The 27,059-nt window shown below is 43.5% G+C and overlaps 2 protein-coding genes across 14 annotated transcripts in view; one reads left to right on the forward strand and one right to left on the reverse strand.

Annotated features, from left to right (window-relative positions):
* The window catches only part of LOC309590330 (uncharacterized protein), a 21,759-nt gene extending 5,161 nt beyond the window's left edge, over nucleotides 1-16,598 (forward strand). Inside the window, exons 5-17 of the mRNA XM_082311449.1 lie at nucleotides 1,127-1,215; nucleotides 1,855-1,966; nucleotides 3,011-3,500; nucleotides 4,263-4,432; nucleotides 9,944-10,179; nucleotides 10,495-11,027; nucleotides 11,676-11,781; nucleotides 12,994-13,132; nucleotides 13,227-13,283; nucleotides 13,627-13,694; nucleotides 14,211-14,349; nucleotides 15,242-15,743; nucleotides 16,044-16,598. Of these exons, the coding sequence (XP_082167575.1) occupies nucleotides 1,127-1,215; nucleotides 1,855-1,966; nucleotides 3,011-3,500; nucleotides 4,263-4,432; nucleotides 9,944-10,179; nucleotides 10,495-11,027; nucleotides 11,676-11,781; nucleotides 12,994-13,132; nucleotides 13,227-13,283; nucleotides 13,627-13,694; nucleotides 14,211-14,349; nucleotides 15,242-15,743; nucleotides 16,044-16,179 (2,777 nt within the window). The 3' untranslated portion in view covers nucleotides 16,180-16,598. The remainder of the gene's footprint in view (nucleotides 1-1,126; nucleotides 1,216-1,854; nucleotides 1,967-3,010; nucleotides 3,501-4,262; nucleotides 4,433-9,943; nucleotides 10,180-10,494; nucleotides 11,028-11,675; nucleotides 11,782-12,993; nucleotides 13,133-13,226; nucleotides 13,284-13,626; nucleotides 13,695-14,210; nucleotides 14,350-15,241; nucleotides 15,744-16,043) is intronic.
* Nucleotides 16,599-17,093: 495 nt separating this feature from the next.
* Nucleotides 17,094-27,059, reverse strand: part of TRAK2 (trafficking kinesin protein 2) — a 32,230-nt gene continuing 22,264 nt past the window's right edge. For 6 of the 13 annotated variants that reach the window (XM_082311932.1, XM_082311924.1, XM_082311931.1 and 3 more), the window contains 5 exons: nucleotides 26,565-26,768; nucleotides 26,130-26,428; nucleotides 25,497-25,787; nucleotides 25,185-25,284; nucleotides 20,486-24,581 (listed from right to left, as the gene is read on the reverse strand). In XM_082311932.1, the coding sequence (XP_082168058.1) occupies nucleotides 23,903-24,581; nucleotides 25,185-25,284; nucleotides 25,497-25,787; nucleotides 26,130-26,428; nucleotides 26,565-26,768 (1,573 nt within the window). In that variant the 3' untranslated portion in view covers nucleotides 20,486-23,902. Of the gene's footprint in view, nucleotides 17,163-17,463; nucleotides 24,582-25,184; nucleotides 25,285-25,496; nucleotides 25,788-26,129; nucleotides 26,429-26,564; nucleotides 26,769-27,059 lie in introns of those variants that run through there. The other 7 variants (XR_014228168.1, XR_014228169.1, XM_082311934.1 and 4 more) reach the window with 7 other exon arrangements.

A 27,059-nucleotide genomic window follows, 5' to 3' on the forward strand; every position in this document is an offset into this window, starting at 1 on the left:
GGAAACTTGTATTGGGAGATTGTCAGCATTATTTTCTGTCAGCCAGGCTGTTTGCTCTTAGTCAAATGAAAAGTCCCTGGAGACCAGGTACTTGGCTAAAGTGTAACCATTAGCTTTCTGTACCAGATGTGAAATTTCAAGGACTTCAGTGTATCTGGGCTGTTGCAGCTGAGGTGGTGACTTGTGACACCGCAGCTGGGCCTTATGCTTTGGGAAACAGGATGTGTCAACCACCAACAACTGAGACCTATTAAATTTTTCCTCAGAACCTCCTTTTGGATGACCCAGGATGTGTGTTTCCTTAGACACATCTATACAGCCCATGCAGTTCCCTGCAGAGATACCAGCTGGTTTCCCCAGCAAGTCTTTGTGCTGCTGACCTGTGCTTGTGTCTCTAAAAGAGCAGAAGAAGATTGCCAAGGGTGGCTAGTGTAAGCAAGCCCTGTGTCAGGGGAATGGCTTTTTAGTAGTGTTGTTATTATTTTGTTCCCCTTGGTAAGTAGAAAAAGATAGAGCTTATTGCCCTGACAATTAAATTCCATTTAAACACATCTGTGTAACTTGTAAAAGGGGTACTGTGATTTTCCTTGGGTAGAGTCATGGGTTTGATGATTTCTTCACTTATTTCAGGCAGTTGTATTCAAAGGAAGTGTTTCGTTGCTTTGAGGAGATCTTCCATTACGCTGGTATTCTGCATCGTTGGTGTGTCCACCTAAACAGTAAAGTTCTTTGGAAAAGAGACAATGGCCTCAGAAATAAATGAACTAGCTGTAGTGTATCACTGCACAAAAATGGGTCTCCTCTTTCATTTATGTACCAATAGTGGAGGTGCTAGTGAATGGCTTGCCTGGGGTGACTGCTCACATTCAGCCTTTTATTATCTGGATCTTGCTACCAGTAAAAGAGCAGAGAAGAAATGGAGCACAGCTCTGCACAGCTTTAATAACCAGCAGTCTGTGAAACTGGAACCTTACTTGGCCCAGCTCTACAAAATGATGGTGTCTCAGTGATGTGGAAGCCACCCTCCATCTTGCTCATTGCACTGTTTTTTTGAGTGTTGAAATATGCACAGTGGAAGATTTATCTTTTTAGTCCTAAAATATTCTGTTTATCTTCTCCCTCTTAGAAAATGATTCTAAGCAAAAACTCCACTATCCAATGTCTGTGTCTGTGCATCCAGCAGGACAAGGAGCAGAGGGGGAGACACCACACCAGGTAAGAAATACCTGAAGATTACCTTTAAAGTATTTATCCAACACCTGGGAGGGGGGAGCATAAATTCTTAAGACTAAGCAGGTGGAAGAGCTGAAAGGGAGGGGTTCCGGCTTTATATGTAGGCCTTGGAACATTTCCTATTTTCAAAACAAGACCAAGCGTTGTCCTTTGTGAGGACCTGGCTGTCAGCAACCTTTTACACAAGAAATGAAGGAGTAGCAGTTGTGTGAAGAAAAACAATCATAACGATAATGGAGACTGGGACATTAAAGTCCTGGCCAGGATACTCCTGGACAGATGGGAAGGGAACAGCAGAATCTGCTACCTCACTAGAAACCCACAAGGACTCTCAGAGGGAATGGTAGAGTGTAGGAACTTTTGCACTGCGCATGCAAATTTGTGTTTCTGGATACTCACTTTCTCCCATGCCAAAATCATATCCTAACCAGAGAGAGGAGGAGGGATTCAGGGAGACAAAGCAGATTCCTTTCCCCTGTAGCTAGCTTGTATTCCTTTCTTCTGTCTTGGCCCTTGTGATTTTTTTGTGCTTGGACATGAAGGACCAACAATCTGTGTATAGCATATTTCTCTTTTGGATGCTTGGCACTGCTTTCTTATCTGCTTTCTTTGTTTCTACAGCTTGTGGAATCATACAAGATGAAAAATAACCCCCATGGTTACTGTGTGATTCTTAACAACTACATTTTTAAAAATCCGTTGGAAGTCAGAGAAGGAACAGTGAAGGATGGAGGTAAGTATTTTTTTAATCCAATTACTGGTTTGGTTTTTTTCTCTGATAATTCTCTGAAAGAATTATCTAATCTTTCCTGTGAAGAAGAATCATGTCCACTGAGCTCCTTTGCCTCCAGAGTAACTGGAATGACAGTCACTGTAGAAATTGGAAATATGCCACTTCCAACAGTTTAGCTGATGGCTTAAAGCAGGAATCACTCTCTGTTCTAGGTAAAAATCATCATCTTAATTGGTCATATGTACCAAATAATGAAGGAGGGATTACTATTCCACCTTTTCATTTTTTGATTGTTTTTAATTCTTAGCTATCATGGAGTAATATAAAGTCCTTAAATTCTATTTAATGCTCAAATAAATGCTACTGCTTTATAATGTTCCTTAAAGCCTGTCTTCCTGCAAGAGTCACTTTTAAGATAAACAAGAGTTTATCTTAAAAAAGTAAAATCTGTCTCATGAAAGCACACATCACTGATATTTTAACTCCATCCAGCCTGTCTACAGGCTGCTTGCTTCCCAGCTGCTTTCTCACTGCCCACACAACAATTAAGTCAACATTTGCTGAGAAATCTGCATATTATTTGTTAGTGGGTTACCCTGCCTTCCTTCTTGCTGCGTTGATCATTCTCACAGAATGAGGGACCTACTTCATTTAAGAGTGGCAGACTTTGTCATTCTAAAGAGGTGCCTCTTCTTTAACTTGCTAAGTGTTGTTCTTAAGCATCTAACATTACTATGCAATGCACAGTTAAAGCCTGCTTTAACACAGTAAGCTTTACTAATTTGTGCTGATTAATCAGATTATCTGAAACCTGGTTTTGTTTTAGATAGCATGATGATTAACCCAGTTGTGTCTAAAAAAACAAAATTAAGCATTTGGGTTTTTCTGATTAGATTTGGCAGGCTAAGAGTCAGTCAGGTGAATTTATTGGTGGGATCCGAACACTTCTGCTAATATCTGTTCTACCATACAGACACTGATGTTTCAGCATCTTCCTTGTCACTGTTTATGTTTAACAAGTGCCTTCTGACTTTTTTTTCCCAGAGGCTGTGAAGAGGGTCTTTAAGTGGCTTCAGTTTGAGACAGTTGAGCACATGGATCTAGAAGCAAAGCAAATGTATGCGAAAGTTGAAGAATACAGCAAAAAAGATCATAGTAACATGGACTGTTTTGTTTGCTTCATTTTTTCCCATGGTGAAAAAGACAAAATAAAAGGCATTGATCATAAGTTTGTAAATGTTAAAGATTTAGTTTCCTGCTTCACTGGATCTAATTGTCCTTCTCTTGCTGGCAAACCCAAGCTGTTTTTCATCCAGGCTTGCCAAGGCCCTGGAGGTCATCCAGCTGTCACAGTAAAAGAAGACTTTTCTGGCCATCTAGAGACGGATGCTACCCCTCTGACTTCCATTCCTGATCAGGCTGATATTCTGGTTGGCATGGCTACAGTGGAAGACTATGAGTGCTACCGCTGTACAGAGACGGGCAGTGTTTATGTTCAGTGCCTCTGTGACAAGATGGAGTTGCTTTGCCCACTGTAAGTACTATTTTTAATCCATGTATGTTTGGGGTATTGCAGACATACATACTTAAGCATGCTGTGCTGAAGCATCAGTGTTTCGCATTTGTGCTATATAATGCTTTTCACCTGTAGGACAGTGTAGAACAGTAATTGTTCTGGAATTGGGCATTGTCATTGTACAAGTGACTTCTCCTAGTTTGCCTGTGACAGAACCAGGGTTGTAATGCTGGAACATTACATATAAACAAGTGTGTGTATGTGTGTGCATGTTTTTTAACATTTTTTGACTGATAAATGATTTTTCTTCCAGTGGCACCTGATGAGAGGCAAATTAATTGAGTGATTACACAGACAAAAAAAATCGGTGTTCTTTAGTCATAATTTCCATTGTTGCCTCCCTCCCATCCCCATCATAAACTTCATTTAGAAAATAGAATTTCTCTTCAGACACCCCTTTTTCATGCTGTCAAGAAGAGGGTTTGGAGAATGCACAGGTTTGGTTCTGTTTCATCTTAGTGCACTCTTCTGACTATAACCAGAGTAGGGAACTGCATTTGCTGGTAAAGCGATGGTACGCGGAGGTTGCTTTTATTCCCCCAAACACACTGAATTCTGTGGTTACACAATGGAGTGTGCAATTTCAGTGACAGGCAGGGTGAAGGGAAGATACTAGCCTTCCCTGAGATACCACTCTATTAGAGCAAACATAGATCAGATTCTTGGCCTAGCTGCAAGTACCATGTATTTCAATGTAACTTTTCTTCATTTTTGTTCAAGCCGCAAGGATCTCATCACCATCCTGACGGAAGTGAACAAGGAAGTGGGAGGAAGAGTATTAAATGGATGGAAGCAGATGCCAAAGATAACATCAACCCTACGGAAGCAATTTATCTTCCAAATTCCACAATGTCCATCAACTGGAGAGGAGAAAAATGAGAATACACTCAGTTAGGAATCACATCTGGAATGGGCTTCCACAGGGAAGAGAATTTGTGAGAGAAATTATCTGGATCTGTGCAGTTAGCCCCAGTCCTTCAAGGGGCCATGGGACCTAAATTTTCTAATTCCTGTGTTTAATCAGTCTCCTGGCACCTGGATCTGTAGCAGTCTGGTAAGACCGTGGAGGAGTACCTATCTGGCTTTCTGTCCTGCAGAAGCAGTGGAGTCTGTACAGTCTGGGTTTCAAGTGGGGAAGCACTTCCAAGTAGTATGATTTTTAAGAGTTATTGGAAATGCCAATGGAAGTCCCGTTTCTGTCCAAGTCGTTCTAAGTCCCTGAAATCCGAAGAAAAGAACGGATAGAATCAGAATGCTAGATCCCTTCCCAGGGAACATTTGTAAGATTCTAACTGATTTACCCAGAGGTAAATCATCGACTGTCTCTGGAAGCTGTATAATTTTTCATGGAAAATAACATCCCTGTCCAGAAGGACCAGAAAAAGATGATTATAATAATACAAGTTTGGTTCTCTTCCTCCAAATATTTGGTTTGCTTTGTTATTAATTTACTTGGCTAAACAGCACTGCTGTTTAGGTTCTTTAATAGTAAGGGTTCTAATTGTGTTTTTTCTCGGAGCTCTTAAGGGACAGTCTGTTTTGAATGGCTGTCAACCACTGGAAGAAAGGTCCCACTCCATTAGATCCACTACTCTGAGATGCCCTCTCCTGCTGGCAACTGACTCTAGCTCCTGTGGACTCTTGTTTCTGTTGTAATAAATACTCTTGGTTTTCACATCACCTTTGTGGTGTGTTTCTCTTCTGGATGAGCTGACTGAGGGACAGTCAGCATGACAAACCCTTTTACTTTAGCAGAAGAAGTTATTTTGCTCTCATTGAAGTACTCGATGGTAAACACCCTAAGGGGTAGCATATTGATATCCCTTCATTAGCAGCTGGAGAGATGGTAGGAAAGAATAAGTTTAAATTCAGGACTTTCATGATAATGGCAGCTGATGCCAGTGAGGCTGTTCTTCCGTTGCATCCTGAGCAATGTGTAGGTGGTGTGTGGGAGCTGTATGGGATTCTAAAGGCTACATTCCTTTTGAGTTTATAACAAGATAAAGGATGGGTGAGACACTTAGTAACTTCTGCTTTTTTTAGTTTGCATTTTTTGGAAATCCATGTCTAGCCATAAAGCAGGGGGTTTTTGTTCAATCCTGCTTGTGTTCGTGAAATGAAACTTTTTTTTTCTAATTCCACACAATGTGTTGGCAGTTGCACTTTGCTCCCCTTACCCTTTTTCACCTTCCAAGTAAAAGGGAGAATGTCCATTCTTAGAATCACAGCTCTGTTCACACAAAAATAATAAACAAATGTTGCAAACACTATGTAAACGAGAGTGCTGTTTGTGGCAAAAGTTACCAGAAGGCGTTACCAGGATGATACAGTTCTGTGGCTGACATTTGGTTAACTATTTAGGAAATGTGGCAACAATTTACTTACATTTTTATAATGTTTTCATAAATGAGAGCCTGATACAAAGTTAGTAATTAGATTTGTGAGTGTTGTTTTATGATAAGGAAATATAGCTTAAATGAAATAACTGCTTCCTCTGGGAGAAACTTGCTGGAAGGTGGCAGCTGCTCCAGTAGTAAAGTTGCGAAACTGCAGCATTTCTGTTTTTTCATATTTCTCTGTGTCAGAGTTCAATACTCTGACCAAGTTCTTTCGAGGAACTGGATATCAAATTTATTTATTTGGTATATTTGGTGCTACATAGGATTTTGATTTAGTAGATTGATACAGCAACATACTGAAATAACAACACAAACATAATTTAGCAATTATGGAGCAGATCATCCTGAGTGCCATCACATGGCACGTACGGGACAACCAGGGGACTGGGCCCAGTTAGCATGGGTTTATGAAAGGCAGGTCCTGCTTGACTAATCTGATCTCCTTCTATGACAAGGTGACCCACTTAGTGGACGAGGGAAGGGCTGTGGATGTTGTCTACCTGGACTTTAGTAAGGCCTTTGACACTGTTTCCCACAGCATTCTCCTCGCGAAACTGGCTGCTCATGGCTTGGATGGGCATACGTTTCGCTGGGTAAAAAACTGGCTGGACGGCTGGGCCCAGAGAGTGGTGGTGAATGGAGTTAAATCCAGTTGGTGGCTGGTCACAAGTGGTGTTCCCCAGGGCTCGGTGTTGGGGCCAGTTCTGTTTAATATCTTTATCAATGACCTGGACGAGGGGATCGAGTACACCCTCAGTAAGTTTGCAGACAACACCAAGCTGGGCGGAAGTGTCGATCTGCTGGAGAGTAGGAAGGCCCTACAGAGGGACCTGGACAGGCTGGATCGATGGGCCGGGGCCAACTGTATGAGGTTCAACAAGGCTCAGTGCCGGGTCCTGCACTTGGGTCACAACAACCCCATGCAACACCACAGGCTTGGGAAAGAGTGTCTGGAAAGCTGCCCAGTGGAAAAGGACCTAGCGGTGCTGGTTGACAGCTGGCTGAATATGAGCCAGCAGTGTTCCCAGGTGGTCAAGAAGGCCAATAGCATCCTGGCTTGTATCAGGAATAGTGTGGCCAGCAGGACTAGGGAAGCAATCGTCCCCCTGTACGCAGCACTGGTGAGGCCGCACCTTGACTACTGTGTTCAGTTTTGGGCCCCTCACTACAAGAAGGACGTCAAGGTGCTGGAGTGTGTCCAAAGAAGGGCAATGAAGCCGGTGGAGGGTCTGGAGCACAAGTCTTATGAGGAGCGGCTGAGGGAGCTGGGGTTGTTTAGCCTGGAGAAAAGGAGGCTGAGGGGAGACCTTATCGCTCTCTACAACTCCCTGAAAGGAGGCTGTAGCGAGGTGGAGGTTGGTCTCTTCTCCCAAGTAACAAGTGACAGGACAAGAGTAAATGGCCTCAAGCTGCACCAGGGGAGGTTTAGGTTGGATATTAGAAAAATTTCTTCACCAAAAGGGTAGTCAGGCACTGGAACAGGCTGCCCAGGGAAGTGGTGGAGTCCCCATCCCTGGAGGTATTTAAAAGATGTGTAGATGTGGTGCTTAGGGACATGGTTTAGTGGTGGACTTGGCAGTGCTAGGTTAACGGTTGGACTTGGTGATCTTAAAGGTCTTTTCCAACCTAAATGATTATATGTTGCAATTAGAATCATAGAATCATACAGTTGAATGACAATACAAACATGATTCTCGTTACCTGTCTCTGTATGCTCACCATCATGACATTGGGCATCCCCAGTCACAATGGAACATGTGGCTTGAAGCCAGCTCAAGCCCATTGCTCTTTTCGAAGTTTAAATGTTTTATCAGTTGTCCAGTTTTTATACTTTTATGTTGGTCTGAGCCAAGTATACCCCCCCATGCTGGTCTGGCTAGCTCAGGAAGACATTATTCTTTGTTAATTGTCTTGGGGAACCTAATGATTCACAGTTGCAGCTCTCTTCTTTAAGGTTACCCTCCTGTCTCCCTGATGTTGAGGTAAATTGAACTTTCTTGAGGGTATATTCTTCCCTGAGATCACTGGGGTTTTTGCCCTTCTCCTCTGAGCTGTCCTCCACTGCAGAGGATGTGTGCCGGTCAGTCACACCCTGTCATTAAATTGGCATGGTATTTTGTTCTACCCGTTAAAATCAGGCCACCTCCATAGCTAACATTATTGCCTGCTGATGAAAACCTACTAGAAGGGAGAGAAAACCCCATCAAAATCCTCTATAGGACTGCAGAAAGTAGCCATACTGTGAATTTATATGTGGCTCATGCAGCAATCAAGGAAGGAGAAAACACACTTTCAGTTTAATGCTTCTGAGCAAAGTATGCTCACGCACGCCTGCGGCAGGGTGGCTGATTCATGCACATATTTGTGGCCCTCCCACAGAACGGAGAGCTAAGAAGGAAGTCGGATCTGCAACTTTCTGACTCTCTTTTTCCTCTGTAGCACAACTTGGAGAATGATGAGGGGCAATCGCCTTTCCTCTCTGAAGGCCCTCGGCTATAGTTACTTTGCCTGTCTTCCCTTTTCTTCAACTCCTGGCTGGGAGGCCAAATGCTATAGCAAAACAATCCTGGCGCTCAATTCTGTGTTTTGTTTCCAACCAGCAGGAGCGCTACCGCTAGAAAGTGGAGTCAGAAGGTTGGTAGGAAAGCAAAGCTGGTGCGTTGAAGTCCTGCAGGCTTAAGCTGAAAGCAGGCAAGATCCGAGTCATGCCGTTCGAAAAGGGAAATGCTTAGAAGAGTTGGGGAGGACTGTTAGCCGCAGAGGCGGAAATGTTATTAATCAGTGGCGTGAATCCCTGCCCGGTCATTTGCATCTTGCTACCTATTCGTTCAGTTTAACATCAGTTTCCCAGAGAGCTGTTTATGCCCACCTTCCGTGGGAAGTTTGTCGTTCTCTTCACCGTAATTGTTTTACGGTGAGTTGTTAATGAGCCGCTCTTGGGAGGGGTTAGTGGTACGTGTGAGGAGTCTGCCCGTGGTCAGATTGCTGCCAGCTTCTCCCATTGCACGGGCTGCTGTAAGTATGTGTTTTCCCACCGCCTGTATAAGGGTTCACTCTTAGTTCTCAAAGTGGTGCGAAATTCAGGTACCACAGAGTTTTTATTAGTTTAACTGTTGGCTATGTCTGTGATCTGTAAGATCTCCTGCAGGAAATCTTGAAGCCCAGGGAGAAGTGGAAACAAAATACATGTCATTTAGGAGATGAAGCTATGCAGCAGGGAGTCCAGAGCTAGGTTTTTCTCAGGAGATGTTGGGTGTTCAGCCGTTGCTGGTTACCCTTCTTATTCTGACCCCTAACTAACATGGGCACATTCTCTCTGAAATTATTCAGATCTGCCTCTTTTCAACTAGACGTGTCAAATTGTGAACAGAGAATGGCATGTTTAATCTGCAATGAATTCTGTGCAATGTGCTAAAAAGTATAGTTGAGATCTTTGGGAATTCCCAGATACTCATTTCTGTGTGTCCTTTCTGTAACGGTGCCTTTGCTCGTCACGGTATCTGTTCCGTTATTGACAGCCACAGGAATTCCCCGGGCCCCAAACGTGGCTGGCTCCTGTGGGTGCCAACTGTAATACATTTCTAGCTAGGTAGAACGTGTCTTCTGAGCTTGGCCTAGGTCTTTTACATTAGTTTTATATTTGTGTAGCCACTTTGTGTTTAGACCTGATTTGTCCAGGCATATCAGCGCAAAGAGAAGAATCCACACCTCCTTCAGTCTGTTTACTAGGAAGAGCTTGGTTTAACATGGCTTGAGGGTGTGTTAGCTCATGGGCTGTTAAAAAGTGTCTTACCATATTCAGATTACTTCCGCTACTGACCCAACCTGCTACACATGCAGTAATCATGCATAGGATTTTGAACGTTGATAAGCTACTTCTATGATAACAGTGTAAAGATTTCTGCTTGATATGTTGTCAAACTGATTTTCGTGGTTTTTGGGGGGGATGGGACTCTGGTTTTAAATCGGTGCTTAGCGAGAAGACTCGTTCTTTATTTGGAGAGTACGGAGGCTCTGAGGGTGGCTCTGCTGCTCAAGGTGAGCACGGAGGTGTTGATGTTCGTTCTCAGAAGGATGAAATGCCCACTGGTAAAATCTCTTCCCTCCTCCCTCCTGTTGTTGTGAAATACCGCTTACTGAGGGTGCTGCGCCAGGAGGTGTATCAGAGGTGGGGCACCATCCCGGGGTCTCACCCCGTCGCGCAGTGCTCCTGCGGGCCTGCTCCTGTTGCTAGAAGGGTCTTCAGAAAGTCTGGGAGGGGCGGGAAGGGAGCTGGTCCGGTGGCCGGTGGCTGTTAGGGTGCAGGCCTGACCGCGGGCACTGAGCGGGCTGCGTTGCCTGCCAGCAGCCCGAAAGGCTCGCCAGGAGGAGGTCGCGCCAGTGGTGTGAGGAGCTCCTTTCTGTTTGCGTTAAAACGGCAATGAATTGTGAGTGCCTTTAGCCTAGAGAGAGGGGATTGCGGGAAAAGCCCGGGCAGCGGGAGACCTCTAGGCCTGCGCTAGTAGGTTCAGTCTTCTCAAGAATGGGCTCAAGAGTAGTCAGCGTGAACGGAGGGGCCTAAAATGCCTCTGCGAGAAGTCCTCTCTGGCAGACGCGCAGTTCTTAAGCGAAGTTGGGGGTTTTTTCGGTTTGTTTGTTTGTTTAAGTTAGCAACCCGGCAGGAACTACAGCTCCCAGGGGCCCGGGCGCCGCCTCCTGCCCGCCCAGGCCGGCGGCGGGCGGAAGCGCGGCGGGAAGCGGCCTCTGCCCGGGCCCGGGGCTGGCGCCGCCGCGGGGCGATGGAGTTCCCCAGGCAGCGGCTCCTGGTGGTCAGCGAGGAGCTGGACGAGGCCGAGCTGGCGGCTCTGAAGTTCCTCAGCCTGGAGCACGTTCCCATGAGGAAGCTGGAAGCCATTCAGAAGGCGCAGGACTTCTTCGAAGCGCTGCAGGAGAAAGACATGATCGAGGTGGGGAACCTGTCCTTCCTGAAGGAGCTGCTCTACCGGATCAGTCGGATCGACCTCCTGGCCACCCAGCTGGGCTCCAGCCGAGAGGAGATGGAGAGAGAGCTTCAGATCCCAGGCAGGGCAAAGGTGTCGGCCTACAGGTGAGTGGCGGGCGGCGCGGGGTGGGGCGGGAGCCGCGCAGCGCCGGCGGCGGGGCCGGGCCGAGCCGCGCAGGGCCGAGCCGCGCCGCGCCGCGCCCCGGAGCTGGCCCTCGGGGATCGGCTGCCCGACTCCTGTCCTCGGTGTAAGCTGTGACCGACGGTTTCAACACCAGGCTGTTTGGAAGCCCGCAAGCGGCTTCCAAAAGAAAGCAGGTACTTGAACACCAGGCTAAGGTTTGGAAGCACGCAAGTGTCTTCCAAGAGAAGGCAGGTACAAGCCGTACGGGAAGTTGAAATTTCTGTCCAGTAAAAGGGAAAAAACTAAAGCCGCACCTTTCTGAAATACGTAACAGCCCCCAAAGGCCTCCCTGCCTGGGTGGTGCGTCGTGCAGCGACTGGGTGCGAGTCTTTGTTCTCAAATCCAGAAAGTTTCTGTGTGGTTTTGATTTTGGGAAAACTCAGATGTTTTTATTGCAGCTGAAAATGGTTTGATTTCAGGCTGTCCTGGGACTGATGTCCCCCCACTTAAAATGGAAAAAAAGGAGGATATGTACTTCGGGCCAGGGGGCAGTTGAACAGTACAGTGTTAAATTGTGCTAAGGGATGTGCTTGGGAACACGATGAAATGGTGTCCTCCACTTCTTCTAGATACCTGCTCTTTCAGCTGTCAGAAGACATCACTGAAGATGAACTGAAGTCTTTCAAATTTCTTTTGGGGAAAGAATTACCAAAATGCAGGCTAAACCCTAAGACTGTAAGAATTTCTTTAATCCTTTTTTTTTTTTCTTTTTTTTTAATGATTATTATAATCCATAGAGGCATTTGGGTTGCGATGAGGGGAATGAGTGGCACTCTTCTTATGGTGAAAACACCATAAGGAAAAGAGTGCACCTGGAAAGGGATTATAGACTCTCCGGTGCATATGGAGCTCATCTGTGCTGTGTTATATGTACCTTTTGCAGTGATGGAGCAGCCCAGAGAGCATGGGCCAGCCCTACGCCAGGCACAGAGGCCTTCATGTCCAAGCACCGCATGAGGCATAGGGGACTCAGGGGCTTTGATCAATGGAAAAACTGATGAGCACATTCACCCGTCTTGCCCAACTAATTTTATTTTGGCTGCTTTCTAAGCCATTATCAAACACAGAAAATCACCCACTGTGGCTATTACTTTATGCTTTTGTTCTTTTTATTTCCAAACTCAAAAATATGGATCTAAGCAGCAGATCCTTACCAAGGGTAAGGCCTAAGAGCTAGGAGTTTACAAATAGCCTTGTGGGAGATCCAGCTGCTCTTCTTCAGCTTCTCCAGCTGATCTCAGCCTGCAGTTCTGACTGCTGGGTACTTTGTTCTGTCTAATGAAAACCCTTGTAGCATTTTCCCTCTTTTCTTAGAGGAGAGACTGTGACCATCTAGTGATAGCTGTTCTAGTAAGTCGTTGGGGTGACCACTGTGCTCTGCCACTCACTGTTTGGCAAGAGCTCCTGTCCCTTGGGTCCCCTTTTGCTTCAGAGCAATCTCTACACTATACTTGCATGGTTATACCCATTTTCGCCATTGCTCAAGATGGTCACTACAGCGATTCTTGTGTTTCAGTTAAGTGTACAAGATAGCTGCTGGAAGTCAAATGAAAGCAGTCGTTAAAAATGACATTATATATTCCTGTATGATCACCATTAGATCTCCTGGATTAGATCTTATTAGATCTTGGCATCTCTGAGCTGCGGAAGGGAAATGAGTGTGTTTTGAGAAGATGTTTGTACTTACAGTACTTGTAAGTTTTGTTGAACTAGGTTTAATTGACTCAGCTGAGGTCTCAACTGAGCTACCAGTCAGCTGGACTGACTCGGTGGGTCGCACGTGCTGTCAGTATCTTAAAGCTTAGGTGCACATGCACATGCTGCAGATTCCCTCCCAGTGGCAGCATGGATGTGCCCTAAGAGCAAACTACCTTTCTGATTACCCAGACAATGCTCGACGTTTTCATTGAGATGGAGAAGAAGGGGATTTTGGGAGAAGACAACCTAAGTGTGCTGAAGAATCTCTGTGCAGAAATTAACATCAGCCTGTTGAAGAGAATTGAAGAGTTTGAATTAAACCGATTTGGTAAAACAAAACAAACCAAAAAGGCCTCTTTCCCATAGTTATTCTTGAAGTGATACATAGGTGTCATACAGGACTAATAATGAATGCTTTTCAGGTGAAGAAGAGATGGTCATCACAGAGGAACAGAGGGGCAGCACAGGAGGCCCTGAAGGTAATTGAAACTCTCAAAAAGATAATGTTTAGATTTTTCGCTCCTTTTCAGCTTTTGGACCCTCTACACCACTTGCATCTCACTTCTTTACATAGGTGCCTCTCTAAAAAGCGATCAAGTATCCAGTCACTTACTAGCTGATCACAAGACATTTTACTCCCTTTTAATTGATTATCTAGTGGTTTATAGCTAACAGGAAGAGCCATTCAACCACAATTCCATATTTTCAGAGAACAGTTTTACCCCGGGAGGTACTTTTGGAGATGGAGAATAGGAACAGAGCTTCTCTCCTTTCTCTAGTGCTGCATTCTGTATTTACTTAAACTTTTTTGTCTGTATTCAGCCCATGCCAGATGGCTGGTGTCATCTGTGGCATCTGATTCTCCTGGCAGCTGGAATGGATCTTCCCAGGTAAGTCAGTTTGTTTCTTAGAAACATCATCATTTTGTCTTAGAAGAGATCTTCCCTCCGTGCGATGAACAGTTATTATAAGCCCAACTGTTAAAAGCACTGTCTAGAAAAAGAACGCGCCACTCTGTAACATCCTTTATTCTGAAGCTAAGTCACAGGCAGCGGCTGCTGCAGTGTTAAAACTTCAGAAACATTTGCAAGGGTAGCAAGATAGGCTGAGTTTATTATGCCAGGAGATACGCAGTCGGCAGCTGGCTGGGCGTGGAGAAGTGGGTGAACGCAGCGCCCCGTGTGGGCTGAGCGTGATGATGTGGGTCTGGGAGGGCGCTGTCATGCTGTGCACAGACTCCCAGAGGCGGTGGGGCAGCGCATTGCCAGGTCCTGGGAGCAAAGCCGGATAGGGAAAGCTGCCTAGAGAGAAAGCCAGCTGGCTCTTTACCCTGCTGTGCCACTAGCAAGGGCTGAGAAGCACCTGGAGGAGAGTGCAGTAGTTTCACCAATAGTCTTTCTTTTCAGCAGCTTGAAGCTTACAAAATGACTAGCCAGCCCCGGGGAGTGTGCCTGATCCTGAATAATCACAATTTTGCAAAAGCCAGGGAAGCAGTGCCGGAACCCAAAAACATGAAGGATCGGAATGGGACAGACGTGGATGCAGGTATAGTGAACATTAAAGATGAGTTTGCGTATCTTCAGAAATTGAAACCTCATTTCTTTTTCTGTACTAAAGGTCTGAATTTCCATTTTCCCTTTCTAGGATACTTTTGTTGTAGTGGCTGAGTCGGCTCTGTTTCTTGTGCTGACAAACCCTAATCAACTCCTCAAGCTTTTACTGGCTGACTCAAAATAATTCACTAGCGTTTTGCTCTTTTACTGAGTTTACTACAACCTTAAGCAGCAACCTCAAGCAGCAACCTCAGCCTGGACTTTATAAGCTGGGCTAGCTTTGCGTCAGCCTTATGCATACTACTTCTAAAATATGCAGAATCAGAAACAGATTTGCTGCTGAACCAGAATGGGATGTTAGTTAACACCCAACTTCTTAAAAGAAAATCAAAGGGAGGGAGGATGTTGGAATTTAGGGACTCTATTACCTTGCTATTCAGGGGCCCTGATTTTAGCAGGCTGTCCTGCAGCAGCAGCAGCAGCAGCAGCATAGCTCATTGCAGGTCCTAGGGTCGGTGAGATGGGTGTGTTTGCACTACCTATGCCAAGAGATAAAATCCATCAGTGGGCCTTCCCTGATTGAATTGAGCTCCAGCTTAATTCGAGAGTCAGAGTGCAAGGTTTCTCTTCCTGTGACGCAGGTACTACCAAACAGCAAGATTGCAAGAAAGCCTTTCAAGGAGAGTTAAGGGAACTCGGTAGAGATATGATTAGTGATTAGACTACTAGATGATTTTCAGAGCAGGAGTGTAACTACCTGGATAGTAGTGTAGCAGGATTTAAAAAAAAAAAAATCGTTTATCTCTAGAAATGCAATTTGCAATTGCAGAGTCCAACTTCCATATCATGAAATGGCTCCAATTCCCCTTCTGTTTACTTTCCAGCGGCTCTGAGAAGAGTATTTAGGAAGCTTCATTTTGAAATAGCAGAACATAGAGACCTCACCGCAGAGAAAATCCGTGAGATTGTGAACACCTACCGGTGCAAAGACCACAAGGACAAAGACTGTTTTGTTTGTTGTATCCTGTCTCATGGGAAAAAAGGCATTATATATGGTGTTGATGGGCAGGAAGTACCTATCCAGGAACTGACCACTTCTTTCACTGGGCAGAATTGCCGCTCGCTTGCTGGAAAACCAAAAGTGTTCTTTGTTCAGGCCTGCCAAGGTGATGCTTGCCAGAAAGGTGTGACTGTCGAAACAGATTCTGGAGAGCAAGATTCTTCTGTAGAAACAGATGCAAGATTTCAGCTCGACTGCATCCCTGCAGAGGCAGACTTCCTCTTGGGCATGGCAACCCTGCAAGATTACGTTTCCTACAGAAGCCCAAGGCAGGGGACCTGGTACATACAGGCATTGTGCCAGCACCTGGAGTACAGCTGTCCTCGGTAACTATGTTTCCATAAGCTTCTTGTTTGGCAACACCTGTATTTTTCTTCTGAATGACAGGAGTTTGATTTGGATGCCAAGGTGGATGATACGCAGTGGGAGTGCTCGCTCAGAGTGAAAACAGTAATGTAGGACAGAGCAGCACCATGCAGATTGTTCAAAGCAGTTTAGCTAACTGCTTTGAAGACTGTTTAAAACAGGAACCATTAGCACTGGTATAGATCAAGATATATGAGAATGTGGTAATTTTTCTGATGTTAACTGCCTCCCTAATACAAAACATACTTGTGTTTTTGCAGAGGAGAAGATATTCTCACCATCCTGACAGCAGTGAATCAAGAGGTGAGCAGAAAGAGTTGCAAGCCGAATGCAGAGAAGCAGATGCCACAGCCTAGTTTCACACTGAGGAAAAAGCTCATCTTTCCTGTCAACTAAATGGCAGGGAACTGCATGGCAGAGGGAGCGGCAGCAGCCTGGAATCGGCTGGTATCAGCTAAGAATTTGGTAAAACATAAAACATTTCAGTGCCTGCTCTTACCACAAGGGCAAATGTTTTTATTGAAAATACAGCCAAGGATCAAAAGCCTTAAGAAATTAGTGTTAATATGTATGACACTTTATACTTGAGAGCATCTCTGAGCTGGTCTCCATAGTGCCGTTTGCTAGCTAAAATACGCTCAGTGTCTTCTATCAGCTGTACCACAGTGCCGTTGCTTTAGTAAGGTATCTTTCCATTGCAAATTTTAAGACAACTGTTCTGAACCTTTGTGTATTTTATGCCTAACTTTTGCAAAATAAAGGGAGGGGGGCGCCGCAAATTTTATAGGATATAATCAGCTCACATCAGTGTGTTTTGTTACTTCTCCCCACCACTTAAAAATCATTCGGGTTTAGTGTCTTGGTACACCTCAAGGAAGAGTCAAGCACTCGACCTCCAGCATCCTCAGCAGGATGTGGCTGTGACCTGCATTTCAGTGTTATCCTCTACACAGAGTAGTCTCAACAGTGAAAAATCAATTGCTCAGGTGCAGCTTCATGTTTGAAGATGTCCAGCTATCCTGTGTTCACTTACCTTGCCGATATTCGGGTCTCGGTTCTAGGCACAGCCAAAGAAGTCGCTAGATAAGTACCCAGCTCCTTAAAAACATTTTTATATTGCCTCCTGTGATTAGTATGCACACAGAACAGGGAGTTTTACAAGCTCTGAGTAGAAGCTAAAGCTTTGTTAGTCTCTGTTTTGTTTTGAATGAGATGTTCATTCTGTTACACCCTTGTTACAGCTTTCAGCATTAGTAATGGTATCGATCTAGGCGATTATTTACCTGAACAGATAGATCTTCACTGGAGTTATTTTAAGAGCCTAAGTCCTTCCCTGGACTCTTGTGCTGAATACTTCTCTCTTGGGTACCAGTTTGGGTCTGCAAAGATGAGGGCAGAGAGATTATAGACTGCGAGAATGATTAGAACGTTAACAACTGGCAGATGCAGCAAGCAGTTACAGAAACAGGCAAATCTGTGCTTCCAAATTCTAGGAGTAATTTTCCAAGATAGTTGTTGATGCTGATTTAGGGATTCATCATGAAACCATTGAGAGTTGTGCCGAAGCAAGGACAACTCATATACAGAAGTTTGTCTATTACTTGGACATGGCCAGAAATGTGCAATCCAAGTGAAAGAAACACATTTTATTAAATATTGAATAGAAACTGTAAGCAAACAAGTATCCTACTCCATGGGCAAAATAATTAATGCAACCTGTTGTACTGTGGGTTTTCTTCCTAGATCCTCTCTCTCCACACATACTGCTCCGCTCTTTACCTTTTACAAGTCACCTGTGTTCCTCAGCAACTTCCAGTTCTGTGCGTACATCCTGGGCTCCCTTCTTCCCCTGCTACACTAACTACCCTGCCTGTCACACTATGGATCCAGCCAGGGATCAGGCAGAGCAGAAGTACCGAACTCTCACGGTTCCCTTCCCCTCAGAGCGGGAGGCTGGATCTTCTTTGATCTGCATTGGTGACAGTGTTGAAGCGAGCCAAGAGATTCTGAAGTCAGAGGCGTCTGACTGACATCATGCTCATGTAGACAACTTTTTCCTTAGGAATCAAAAGGAAAAAGATACAGCAAATACAAACAGTTGGCTGAGTTCAAGGAACTAGTTTTCTCAGGAGTTCGTAGTAGAAAAAAATTGGGGGAACTTTCCAGCAAGATTTAATGCATGCCATAAATAAGGTCTTATTAGGAAACTCCTCATATAATGAGTTATGAATCTGATTAAGAATTCTTCATCAGTTAGGAATCAAATCTGTCAATTATCACTCTCCACAATTAACCTCTTCATATAAAGCAACTGACATCTAGCCAATTCACAAGGGACCCGCAGCAGCAGAGGCAGAAAAGGCCTTGGCTCTGTGTAAGCACCACTCAGCATTAAATCCCTGTGTTATCAACGCTGTTTTCCGCACAAACCCAAAACATAGCACTATACCAGCTACTATGAAGAAAATTAACGGTACCCCAGCCAAAACCAGTACATAGGTTTTCTGTCTTTCCAATTAATTTGAAAATTTCTGCTAAAAGCACAGCTTCTCTTGGGTTATCCAAACCTACACACAGAGAGCTCTACTGCAAGAGTTACAGATATTTTCAAGTGGAGACTCCAACCTACACAAAAGGCCTTATTTGTATTCACTTCTCTATTGTATAAAATGGTATTTAAAGGCCCTCACTCTTGGGAGACGGTCAAAAGCCTTTCTTCTAGTAGTATGAGCAACTAAAAGGAAAACAAGAAAGGAGCTCAAGGCATTTCCAGGTCTCACCTGTGCAGAATCACTCCAGAATTTCCTTTCAGAATTGCCAGAGTCCCATTGATTTAGGTGGCTTAATAAACCTGTTTTCTCCAGGAAGCTCTTCCTTGCACCTTCCTCAGGCACGCCCATTTGTGGTTAGTTCTAGCTCTTTTCCTGCAGCTTCAAAGGGGTTACAACTCTCTTCCCTTACTATATCCGAAGTGCTAGAGAACAAGTGGAAAAAAAAAAACAACCCTCCCCAAACTCTTACATGCTTACATAGCGTGTACACTCTTACAGAGCGGCAGCCAGCTGTACTCCTCAGGCTCAGGTGTTTCAGGACAGCTGAAATCTCTTGAGTTCAACAGGAACTTGTATATGGACATTAATTTTCTTTTCATATGCACCATGAACAGCTTTGATGCAGAGAGAACACATAGCCAGAAATCCCAACTCTACCACTATCTAACATTCCTCTGGCACCATTTAGCTGCCTATGGCCGTAACGCTTCTCCACTGTGGGACACGCTTCTCCACTGTGGGACACGCTTCTGTAAGGTCATTAGTTAAGCTGGTAACACAGGCCTTTGTTCTGAGGACATGTAGATACAAAGGCAAACGTGTTAAGTACTCACGTGCATAAATACAATGAATATTAGGAAACAGTGTAGGTTACCTACTTGCTAGTGAAGGTAACTTGGTCAACGTCTTGCAACCTAGATGCTCGCGTTCCAGCTTGCAGCTCGATCGTGCCTAACCATTTATAGGTGTGACAATTACAGAGAACAGTGGGAAGAGTATGTCTCCTCAAAATGTCCAACTCCCAAGCTTCAGCATATGAAAAGTTGAGCTGAAAAGTCGACTTCCGTCTGACAAGAGCGAAAGCCCTTCTCCTTCTCATGTTGGAAAAATAAGAAAGCTAAATAAATAGAGGATACTTACTATAGGATAATGGTGGTTCTTGGTTCTTTGCAGTGTCATGCACACAGACTACTAGAGGAACCACTGTCAGTAACTGTTACACTAATTCAAGCAAGAACCTGTTAACTGCAAATCAATGTTGTTCCCATTCTGTACCACTGAAAATGATTAGAACCTTCCAGCCTGAAACACGAGCGCAGGGGCTTGTGCTGCAGGTGGTATGCACAGCCCGCACAGCCCCAGGCTGGCAGGACTGGCAAGAAGTTGGCACCTCTGTGCCAAGAGAACTCCAGTGAGACCTACCCAAAGGGAGTACTCTTCAAAGGTGAGTAGCTTGGTTTCAATCTCTGCCCCCATTTTATCACAGAGGGCTGACATAACATCAGCTACTGAGATGGAAAAACAAGTGTTGTTCTTAGAGAACACTGTTGTCTAACACTATAATGCTAGAGGAACATATTAGCTGCTGTAACATAACAGGAGGAAAAAACCCTAAAACAACACACACAAAAAAAACCCCAAAGTACCAGAAAAAATGAACACATTCATTTAAAGTGAGGCTGACATTCAAATATTCTGTCTAGAGGTTGATAAGCTATTCTTCATTTGTGAAGTTTTTCATTCTCAAGTAAAAGGTTTTTCAAACTGCAGCAGCAGGTGCTCTGTAAGCATTCTGTTCTAGATTTAAGCACCGCACGTTTACTGTGCCGTCAGACCGCAGCTTGTACTGCACATCAGCCACCCTGAGCTGCTCAGGTATAAACACAACAGCAAGCAGCCCAGCACAGCCCGATCAAGTTTTAAAATCAATTTCTCAGCTTTTACAGCCGCCACTTGTGCAGATACCTGCTCAGTATGCTTGTGTACAGTATAACAATCACTACATTTTAGCCAAAAAGGGCCTAATTTTAGGTTTATTACAGAACACTGTAGTATAGAAGATGACATCTGGAACAAACCACACAAGATGACCAATATACTGAAAAATGGCATGTTATAAGTGTTTATTATCAAATTTACATCCACTATGAAACAACAGTAAGTGCAAAAAGCAGATGAAAAAAAATACCATGAAGTTCCCAGACTGTTCAAACATTGTGTGTAATCCCCTCGTCTAACAGCCAACCCAATGTTCTCCTTCCCTCTCGGCTGCTGTTTGACTCCAGTAGGCTTTTAACTTTGACCACAGGTATTTTGAGCATACAGGCATCACCGAGTTTATCAAAAACAGTGAAACTAGAAAGCTATACATTTGTGCTTGGTTTAAGCCAATCTGAATAAAGGTAAATAGTACAAGAATTTCCTTCTGTCTCTTGAGACTTTCACAAGCATGGCTAAGTCCTTCCTTTCTAGCATCTGTTTTTGTCTCAAACCCGCAAGATAACAGAACCTTTCCAAACTGCAATTCTCCATTCCTTCTAGTTCTACCTCCCGCTCAACCAAATCACACTTGTGCAGGATCAAAAGATCTTGTGCAGGATCTCAGCTATCTTAGTCACGCACGTTTGTCTCCTCTCTTACGGGAAGCAACAGAAGCCAAACCAGTTCCTAGAATGATGGCAACTTTTAGTATGTTCTCAGAAACACACGTTCTTCAAAAAAGTTTATCTTCTAGGTTTTGGCATGAAACAGTAAACTTGGAAGAAGTACCAATTTTCCCTGTTGCTGCAAGCTAGGCACATATATACAAAATGCGCGGGACCATCCAAAGGTATAAACGCGTGACAGAATTTCAACAACACTGCACCATAGCATCAACCAAATGGATAAACACACAAACACAATGGTATACAGATTCTTCCATTTTCTTCTTGCCTTGTGTAAAGTATCTGATGATACATCATCCTACAGAAAACAGAACAAACAAACCTCGACATATCCAGAGTTCAGCAAACTGAACCAGTTTACATTGTTGGGCTATGGAATATGGAAGCGTCCTAAAGAGAAACATGCATTTAATGAATGTGCTTTTAGATTAATTTTAACTGAAACCTGGTCTGCCAAAGGAATTCTGATTTAGCTGATTTGCTACTTCTGCTGATAACACACAGAGTGATCCAACGGCTGGAGCTATCTAATGAAGCGAGTTAGAAACACAGTGTGATACCTTCAAAAATGTATCTGTAACTTACATGTATTCCTACAATAAACACACATAAAATGGACATACTTTTGACACACTACCCCCTTCTCTGTTGACGGCAAACTGTCCAATCTTCTGTTAACTCATTCCTGTTGTTTCCCTAGAAGTTACAAACACACAGCAGACATACCCGTCTTCATTCACTGGAGAGCAAAATTACCTCCCCCCACTCCTTTCACTCTTACCTTATTTAGCTAGGCACAGCTAAGCACGTACAAACATAAATACTTACATGAAGCAATTAAATATTTTTCATTTAAAAAACAAAATTAACCCGTATATAGTATTTTAAATAAAATTCACCTTTTATAAGTGTAAGATTTTGCTTAGAGAGCAAAAGGCAACTCCAGGAGTTTCTGAATATTTCTGTGCGCTGCTGACAGGCAAGTTTCTGCTAAGAATCCTTGTGCAAATTTGAAGTGGTTACTCCTTTTCCTTTTAGAAAAAAAGCCTGTTGTATCAAAGAGTCATCACAAGATCTATAGAACTGTAAAAGCAGAAAGGCCACGTTACAAATTTCCTATAAACCAGGTTAAGAAGCTTTCTTTTCCTGCCCTATTCCACTCAATCCTGCAGCAACAAGGGTGCCGATTGTGGTAGATGTGTCTTACGGCAAAGGCAAAGCAGTGTAATTATACTGATGCTTCACACAACGCACCCAGGCAAGTACTGGCTGTGTCCCACATACACTGTAACAAGCAAGGTAAACTTCGACTGTTTTACCTAATTGTATGGAAACCAAACTTTAAAATAATTTTAAAATGTATGGAAACTGAACTTTAAAATAATTTCAAAATGTTGATAGGTACCGTGAAAAATTACACAACGATTCAGAACCTGTTTCCATTCAGGTCACCAGCAAAGACCCATTCCTCCAAGGAATTTTGCACAAACTTTTTTCCTTCTTTAAGTTACACTATAAATCTATTGTAGATTATCCAGTTATAACTAGAACCTTGGACAGGAAGGAATCAAAAGAGCAGCATGGGCAGTAACATTTTGCTGACTACCACTCAGAAATCAGACTTCTAAAATGGACTTCTCTTCTGAGACAGAAAGTCTGCCTCAGCTTTGTTCAGAATCAGGTTCAGAACCACTCTCCATCATCAAAACACAGGATTTCAATGTAGACAAAATTGATTTCTGTTCATTAAAATGCTACAAAGAACACTAGCTTTCATCTTCCTGTTTCTGAATACAGACTGGTAAATTTTGATCTTAATAAAATCTTTTAAATAAAATCCTGCCTAAAATCAGAAATAAGTGAATGAAGGGCATGAAGTTTACTGCAGAACTCTCAAATATACATAATGTCTACCTGTCAAGAGAAGAGTCAGGTTACTGAATTTCTAACACTTAGCTTGAAGTAAATGCTCTCCGCTTACGTCAAACAAAAAGAAACCCTGAATCAAGCACCTAGGTTTTATTTCTTTTTGCAGCACTGAAATGTGCCTGAGATTTTTGTGTGTGCGTGCAAAAATACCCTCGTTTAAAAAGATGCACAACACACTTTGGAAAGATTTCTTAGCTTGAAGTTTTCACCCTAATACGTGCTTTCCTGCTTCTTAATTCTTATTCCTTGCACCTTCCTCTGTGTCCTTCAGAAGCTCTGTAAAGAAAATTAACTTCTGCTAATACCTCACTAGCACAATTGCACACTTTCAAAATATAAATCCTGACCGCCAGTTTCTGTGTTTGTAAACAGAAGTATTGTTTTCTTACATAGAGCTAAAGGTTCTCTCCCCTGCTTCTCACAGTGGGGAGTTCAAAAGAGGACAGTTTCTGAAATGGAAAACACAGGAATGAAAAAACAAAAATCCAAGTTTTCCTATTTGTTTACTACAGAGAAGAACTTGGACCACTAATGCTGGTCAGACTGACTGTTATTTTAACATTATATTTAAATGATGCAGCCTGACTGCTAACAACTAGTAAAATACTATGGTCATATGGTGGGAAAAAATAGAACAGTACTTGCAAGACAGTTCTACACATACAGTTTAAAAGGTTAAAATACCGAGAATGTCTACAATGGTCTTTTATTTTTGCCTAAGTTAAGACAGATGCTGAAGGGTGTCTCAAAACTAAGCTTTGGTTTCTTCTTTCTTATCTTTCACAAAAGCCGCCTTCCTCAAACCCAAGCAATGTTCTTTTTCTCCTCAATCCCAACACTTCTCTCTCCCACGTCTTCAACATGCACGTGCCCTCTCCAACTCTTCTGTAACACATCTAACGATGCCTGTACTGGATGTTTATCCCTCATGTATTATTTACTATGCTAGAAGTCAATCATTTTTCAGACCAGTCAGTCCTCCTTTAGGATATCCATTTTTGATGACTGTGTGCAAACTGGAGCTCCCAACGCTCCAATCATGGCCGGAAGACTCTGGTTTCTTCTCAGTCCTGCCATTAAGTTGGTACCTGCATTTAAAAACACAGCCGAGTCCGGCCTCCGCAAGCTAACCTCTGGCCCCTGATTCTTCCTGTGGTCCTGTGTCTCAGGGGGCTTGATCACCCTGGCGATACCCAGCCTCTTCAGTCTGTCCACTAGGTTCATCTTCAGCTGGCCTACGTCTGGAGCGTTACGGGAGGGCTTTAGGCCATACATTTCTTGCAAGAACGTTTCTGCTGGTCGAGAAGCCAGGAAATTTTCTGAGTGATGCACTCGAGGCTCAAACAGCGGAGGGGAAGGACAAGGTGAACGCGAGGGAGAATTTGGTGGAGTAGAAGGAATGGGGAGAGTTCGAGGGGGCTGTAGCAAAGGCAGTTTTTCTAATACAGGGCTATCGTAAACCTTGGCAGAGATGCCTCGTTCTTGCAAAAGTTTAGCCAGACTGCTCGTGCTGCTGAAAGTAGTAGTCGAATCTCTTCTGTTGGTGAGAAATTCTCCAATGCTAAGCCTGTAAGAAATGGCTGGAGTGCTCACTACTGGGTTTCCAATACTGCTGCCACTATTTCCAAGTGGAAATGGGGCACCCATGGAGCTGAAATAAAATAAAAATGAAACAGAGAAGATGCACGTTAGCCATCTTTATACCTGCTCTGCTCTGTATTTGCCTTTTAGTATACAGAAGGCTGGAGAAAAAGTAAACTATTTCTGTTAGCTGTGATGGTTCCAGCTTTAGTAGATTCAGAGTTATTGTTCTGCAAAGTATTTAGAAGGTTTGACAGAGAGGTTTTGGTGTAAGTACCAATGAATTTACCTTCTGTGGTCACCTATACTGTATTAGATAGAATATCAACATAGATGTCCAGTAATAACTTAGTTTAAAAAAAATTATGACAGAATCAGAAAAAAGAATTTATCATAGAATCAGTATTTTTTTTTTTGCAATAAGTATATGATACAAGGCATTTGCTATTTAAGAGTACAAATTTACTTCCTTTAAGTTACCCTAACCTGTTTTAACTCTCACTCTAGAGAATTTCAAGTTTCGCCTTTGTAATTACGACTATTTGTGTGAGTATCACCCAATGTGTTGCCTAGCTGCCTTGATTATTTTTTAAAACTGGTCCATATATCAGAAGCCAGAAAGCAACTGTTTAATCTTATGCAGCAACATTTAGGATGTCAGCAGTCATCATACCTGGGAGTAACTTGAGTGACATCAGATGGGTGAAGGATCCTACAGGTAGTAAAGGTAAACGTAGAATTTGTGGAAGACAGACACTTCCCTGGATTCGAGGCTGCAATGTGGAGAATTTACATCCATTGAGGGTAAAAATAAAGACAGATAAGAACTAATCAAAGCAAAGTTTAAGATAATGTTATCATCACTGCTATTTTTTTTTTTTTTTTAAGTAAAGAACAAAGACAGCAAAGACAGCATTGTCGCAAGGTCAAATACTTTCCATTGAGAAAAAGACACTGCAAAATAAAAAGAGGGAGAAACACTAACCATGCTTCTTACCAGTGAGTGGTACTGCTGCTGAAGTAACAGGTGGCAGGAAAATCCCTGCCACTGGCTTTGCCACTGTACATTTCTTCTCCTCCGGGAACGACTGTTGCACTTGAAATGTTATACCTCCTTCACCTTCTTCCTCATCATCCTCCTCCAAGTCAGAGATGTGGTACACAGTGTCATCAGACAGAGGGGTAAAACCTTTTGTAACAACACCTGGTCTTGGGTCAAGAATGGTGCCTAGGTTGGGTCGAGCAAGCTGCTGCCAATGAAAAAGGGTCTGAGATCCTGGCGTGACAAAAGAGAAGAGTCTCAGAGAGCCATCACCTACTCTTGTACTGAGTTACAAGAATTCATGATCAAAACAACTCCAGCCAACTGGTGCCAACACTGTGATACACACGATGTGCTTGGATGGCAATGCCAAGAAAAAGCCTCACACTTAGCACCATATAAGAAAGCCAAGTAGAAAGTGATACTGATGAGCTAGTTGGCACGCAGCCTACCAAATACTACTACTTCCTCTTACTGCATATCATACCTAGCTATACACACACCAACAATGATTTAGTTGGCAAATTGATGTAAAATCCTTTTCTGCTGCTGAGAGAAGGAAGATCATCCTCTTACCTTCAATGGGTTTGACAATTTGCAATTTTTCTGGTAGGAGGACACGGAGATTACTAGAGCTGGCAGAGAGATCGGTGAATTCCGAGTTTGTACCCAGGGAAAAACAGCTTTCTGTTGGTGTGCTACAGCCACTAGCCCCTTCCTTCTGCTCAGCCAGTAAATGCATCTTTCGCTCCCATTCCTCCTCAAAGAACTGCTTCTCACTCAGGTAGTTCTGACGACGGAGGGAGAGCCTGTGCAGAGCTGTGACTAAGTCATTGTCTCCAGGGGTTCCTGGCTGGCCAGGATTATGAGTGTCTCTGTGAGAAACATCAAATAATAATAGATATTAACACCATTAAATTAACCATTTCTCTCTTACACAGCTGAGGTCCAGTCTGGATTTAGTTTTGAATCAGTTAGTTTAGAAAGAAGATAACAGACTGTGTTGCCTACTTCAAATTCTTCTCAGAGCTGCTCCTCTGGGCCATCCGTGTGCGGCTCTCCACCCGGTGTACATCAGACTGGAAGGGCTTTGCTGTCATAACAACACTTGACCGATTAGATCCAGGGATTGGCAGTGGGGCAGGAAAGGAAGAGGAGCGGCCACGAGTGACATTAGCAACCTTGACAGTGTCAAATACTCGTTTCTGTTGACCCCTGCAGAAAAGACAAGCAAACAAATGTGGTTTTCAGAAGCATTTTGAAAAAGATATAATAAAGTTCTGAACAACAGACTTCCAAAAGTCTGCAGAGACCTGACTGAAAAGATTTAAGCCCAGAAAAACAGGATTGCATAAGACACTCATGTTTTCAGTACATTAAATATCAGAATTACCACTTCATTAAATATCAGAATCACCACTTACTTTGACCTGAAAGACCTGAACCTCGATTGAGAACCACTGGAGAACATTCAGGACCACGTATTTGGTTTATTTAATTTATACA

The sequence above is a fragment of the Platalea leucorodia genome, assembly GCF_965183815.1.
Source record: "Platalea leucorodia genome assembly, chromosome: 5".
NCBI classification, from domain to species: domain Eukaryota; kingdom Metazoa; phylum Chordata; class Aves; order Pelecaniformes; family Threskiornithidae; genus Platalea; species Platalea leucorodia.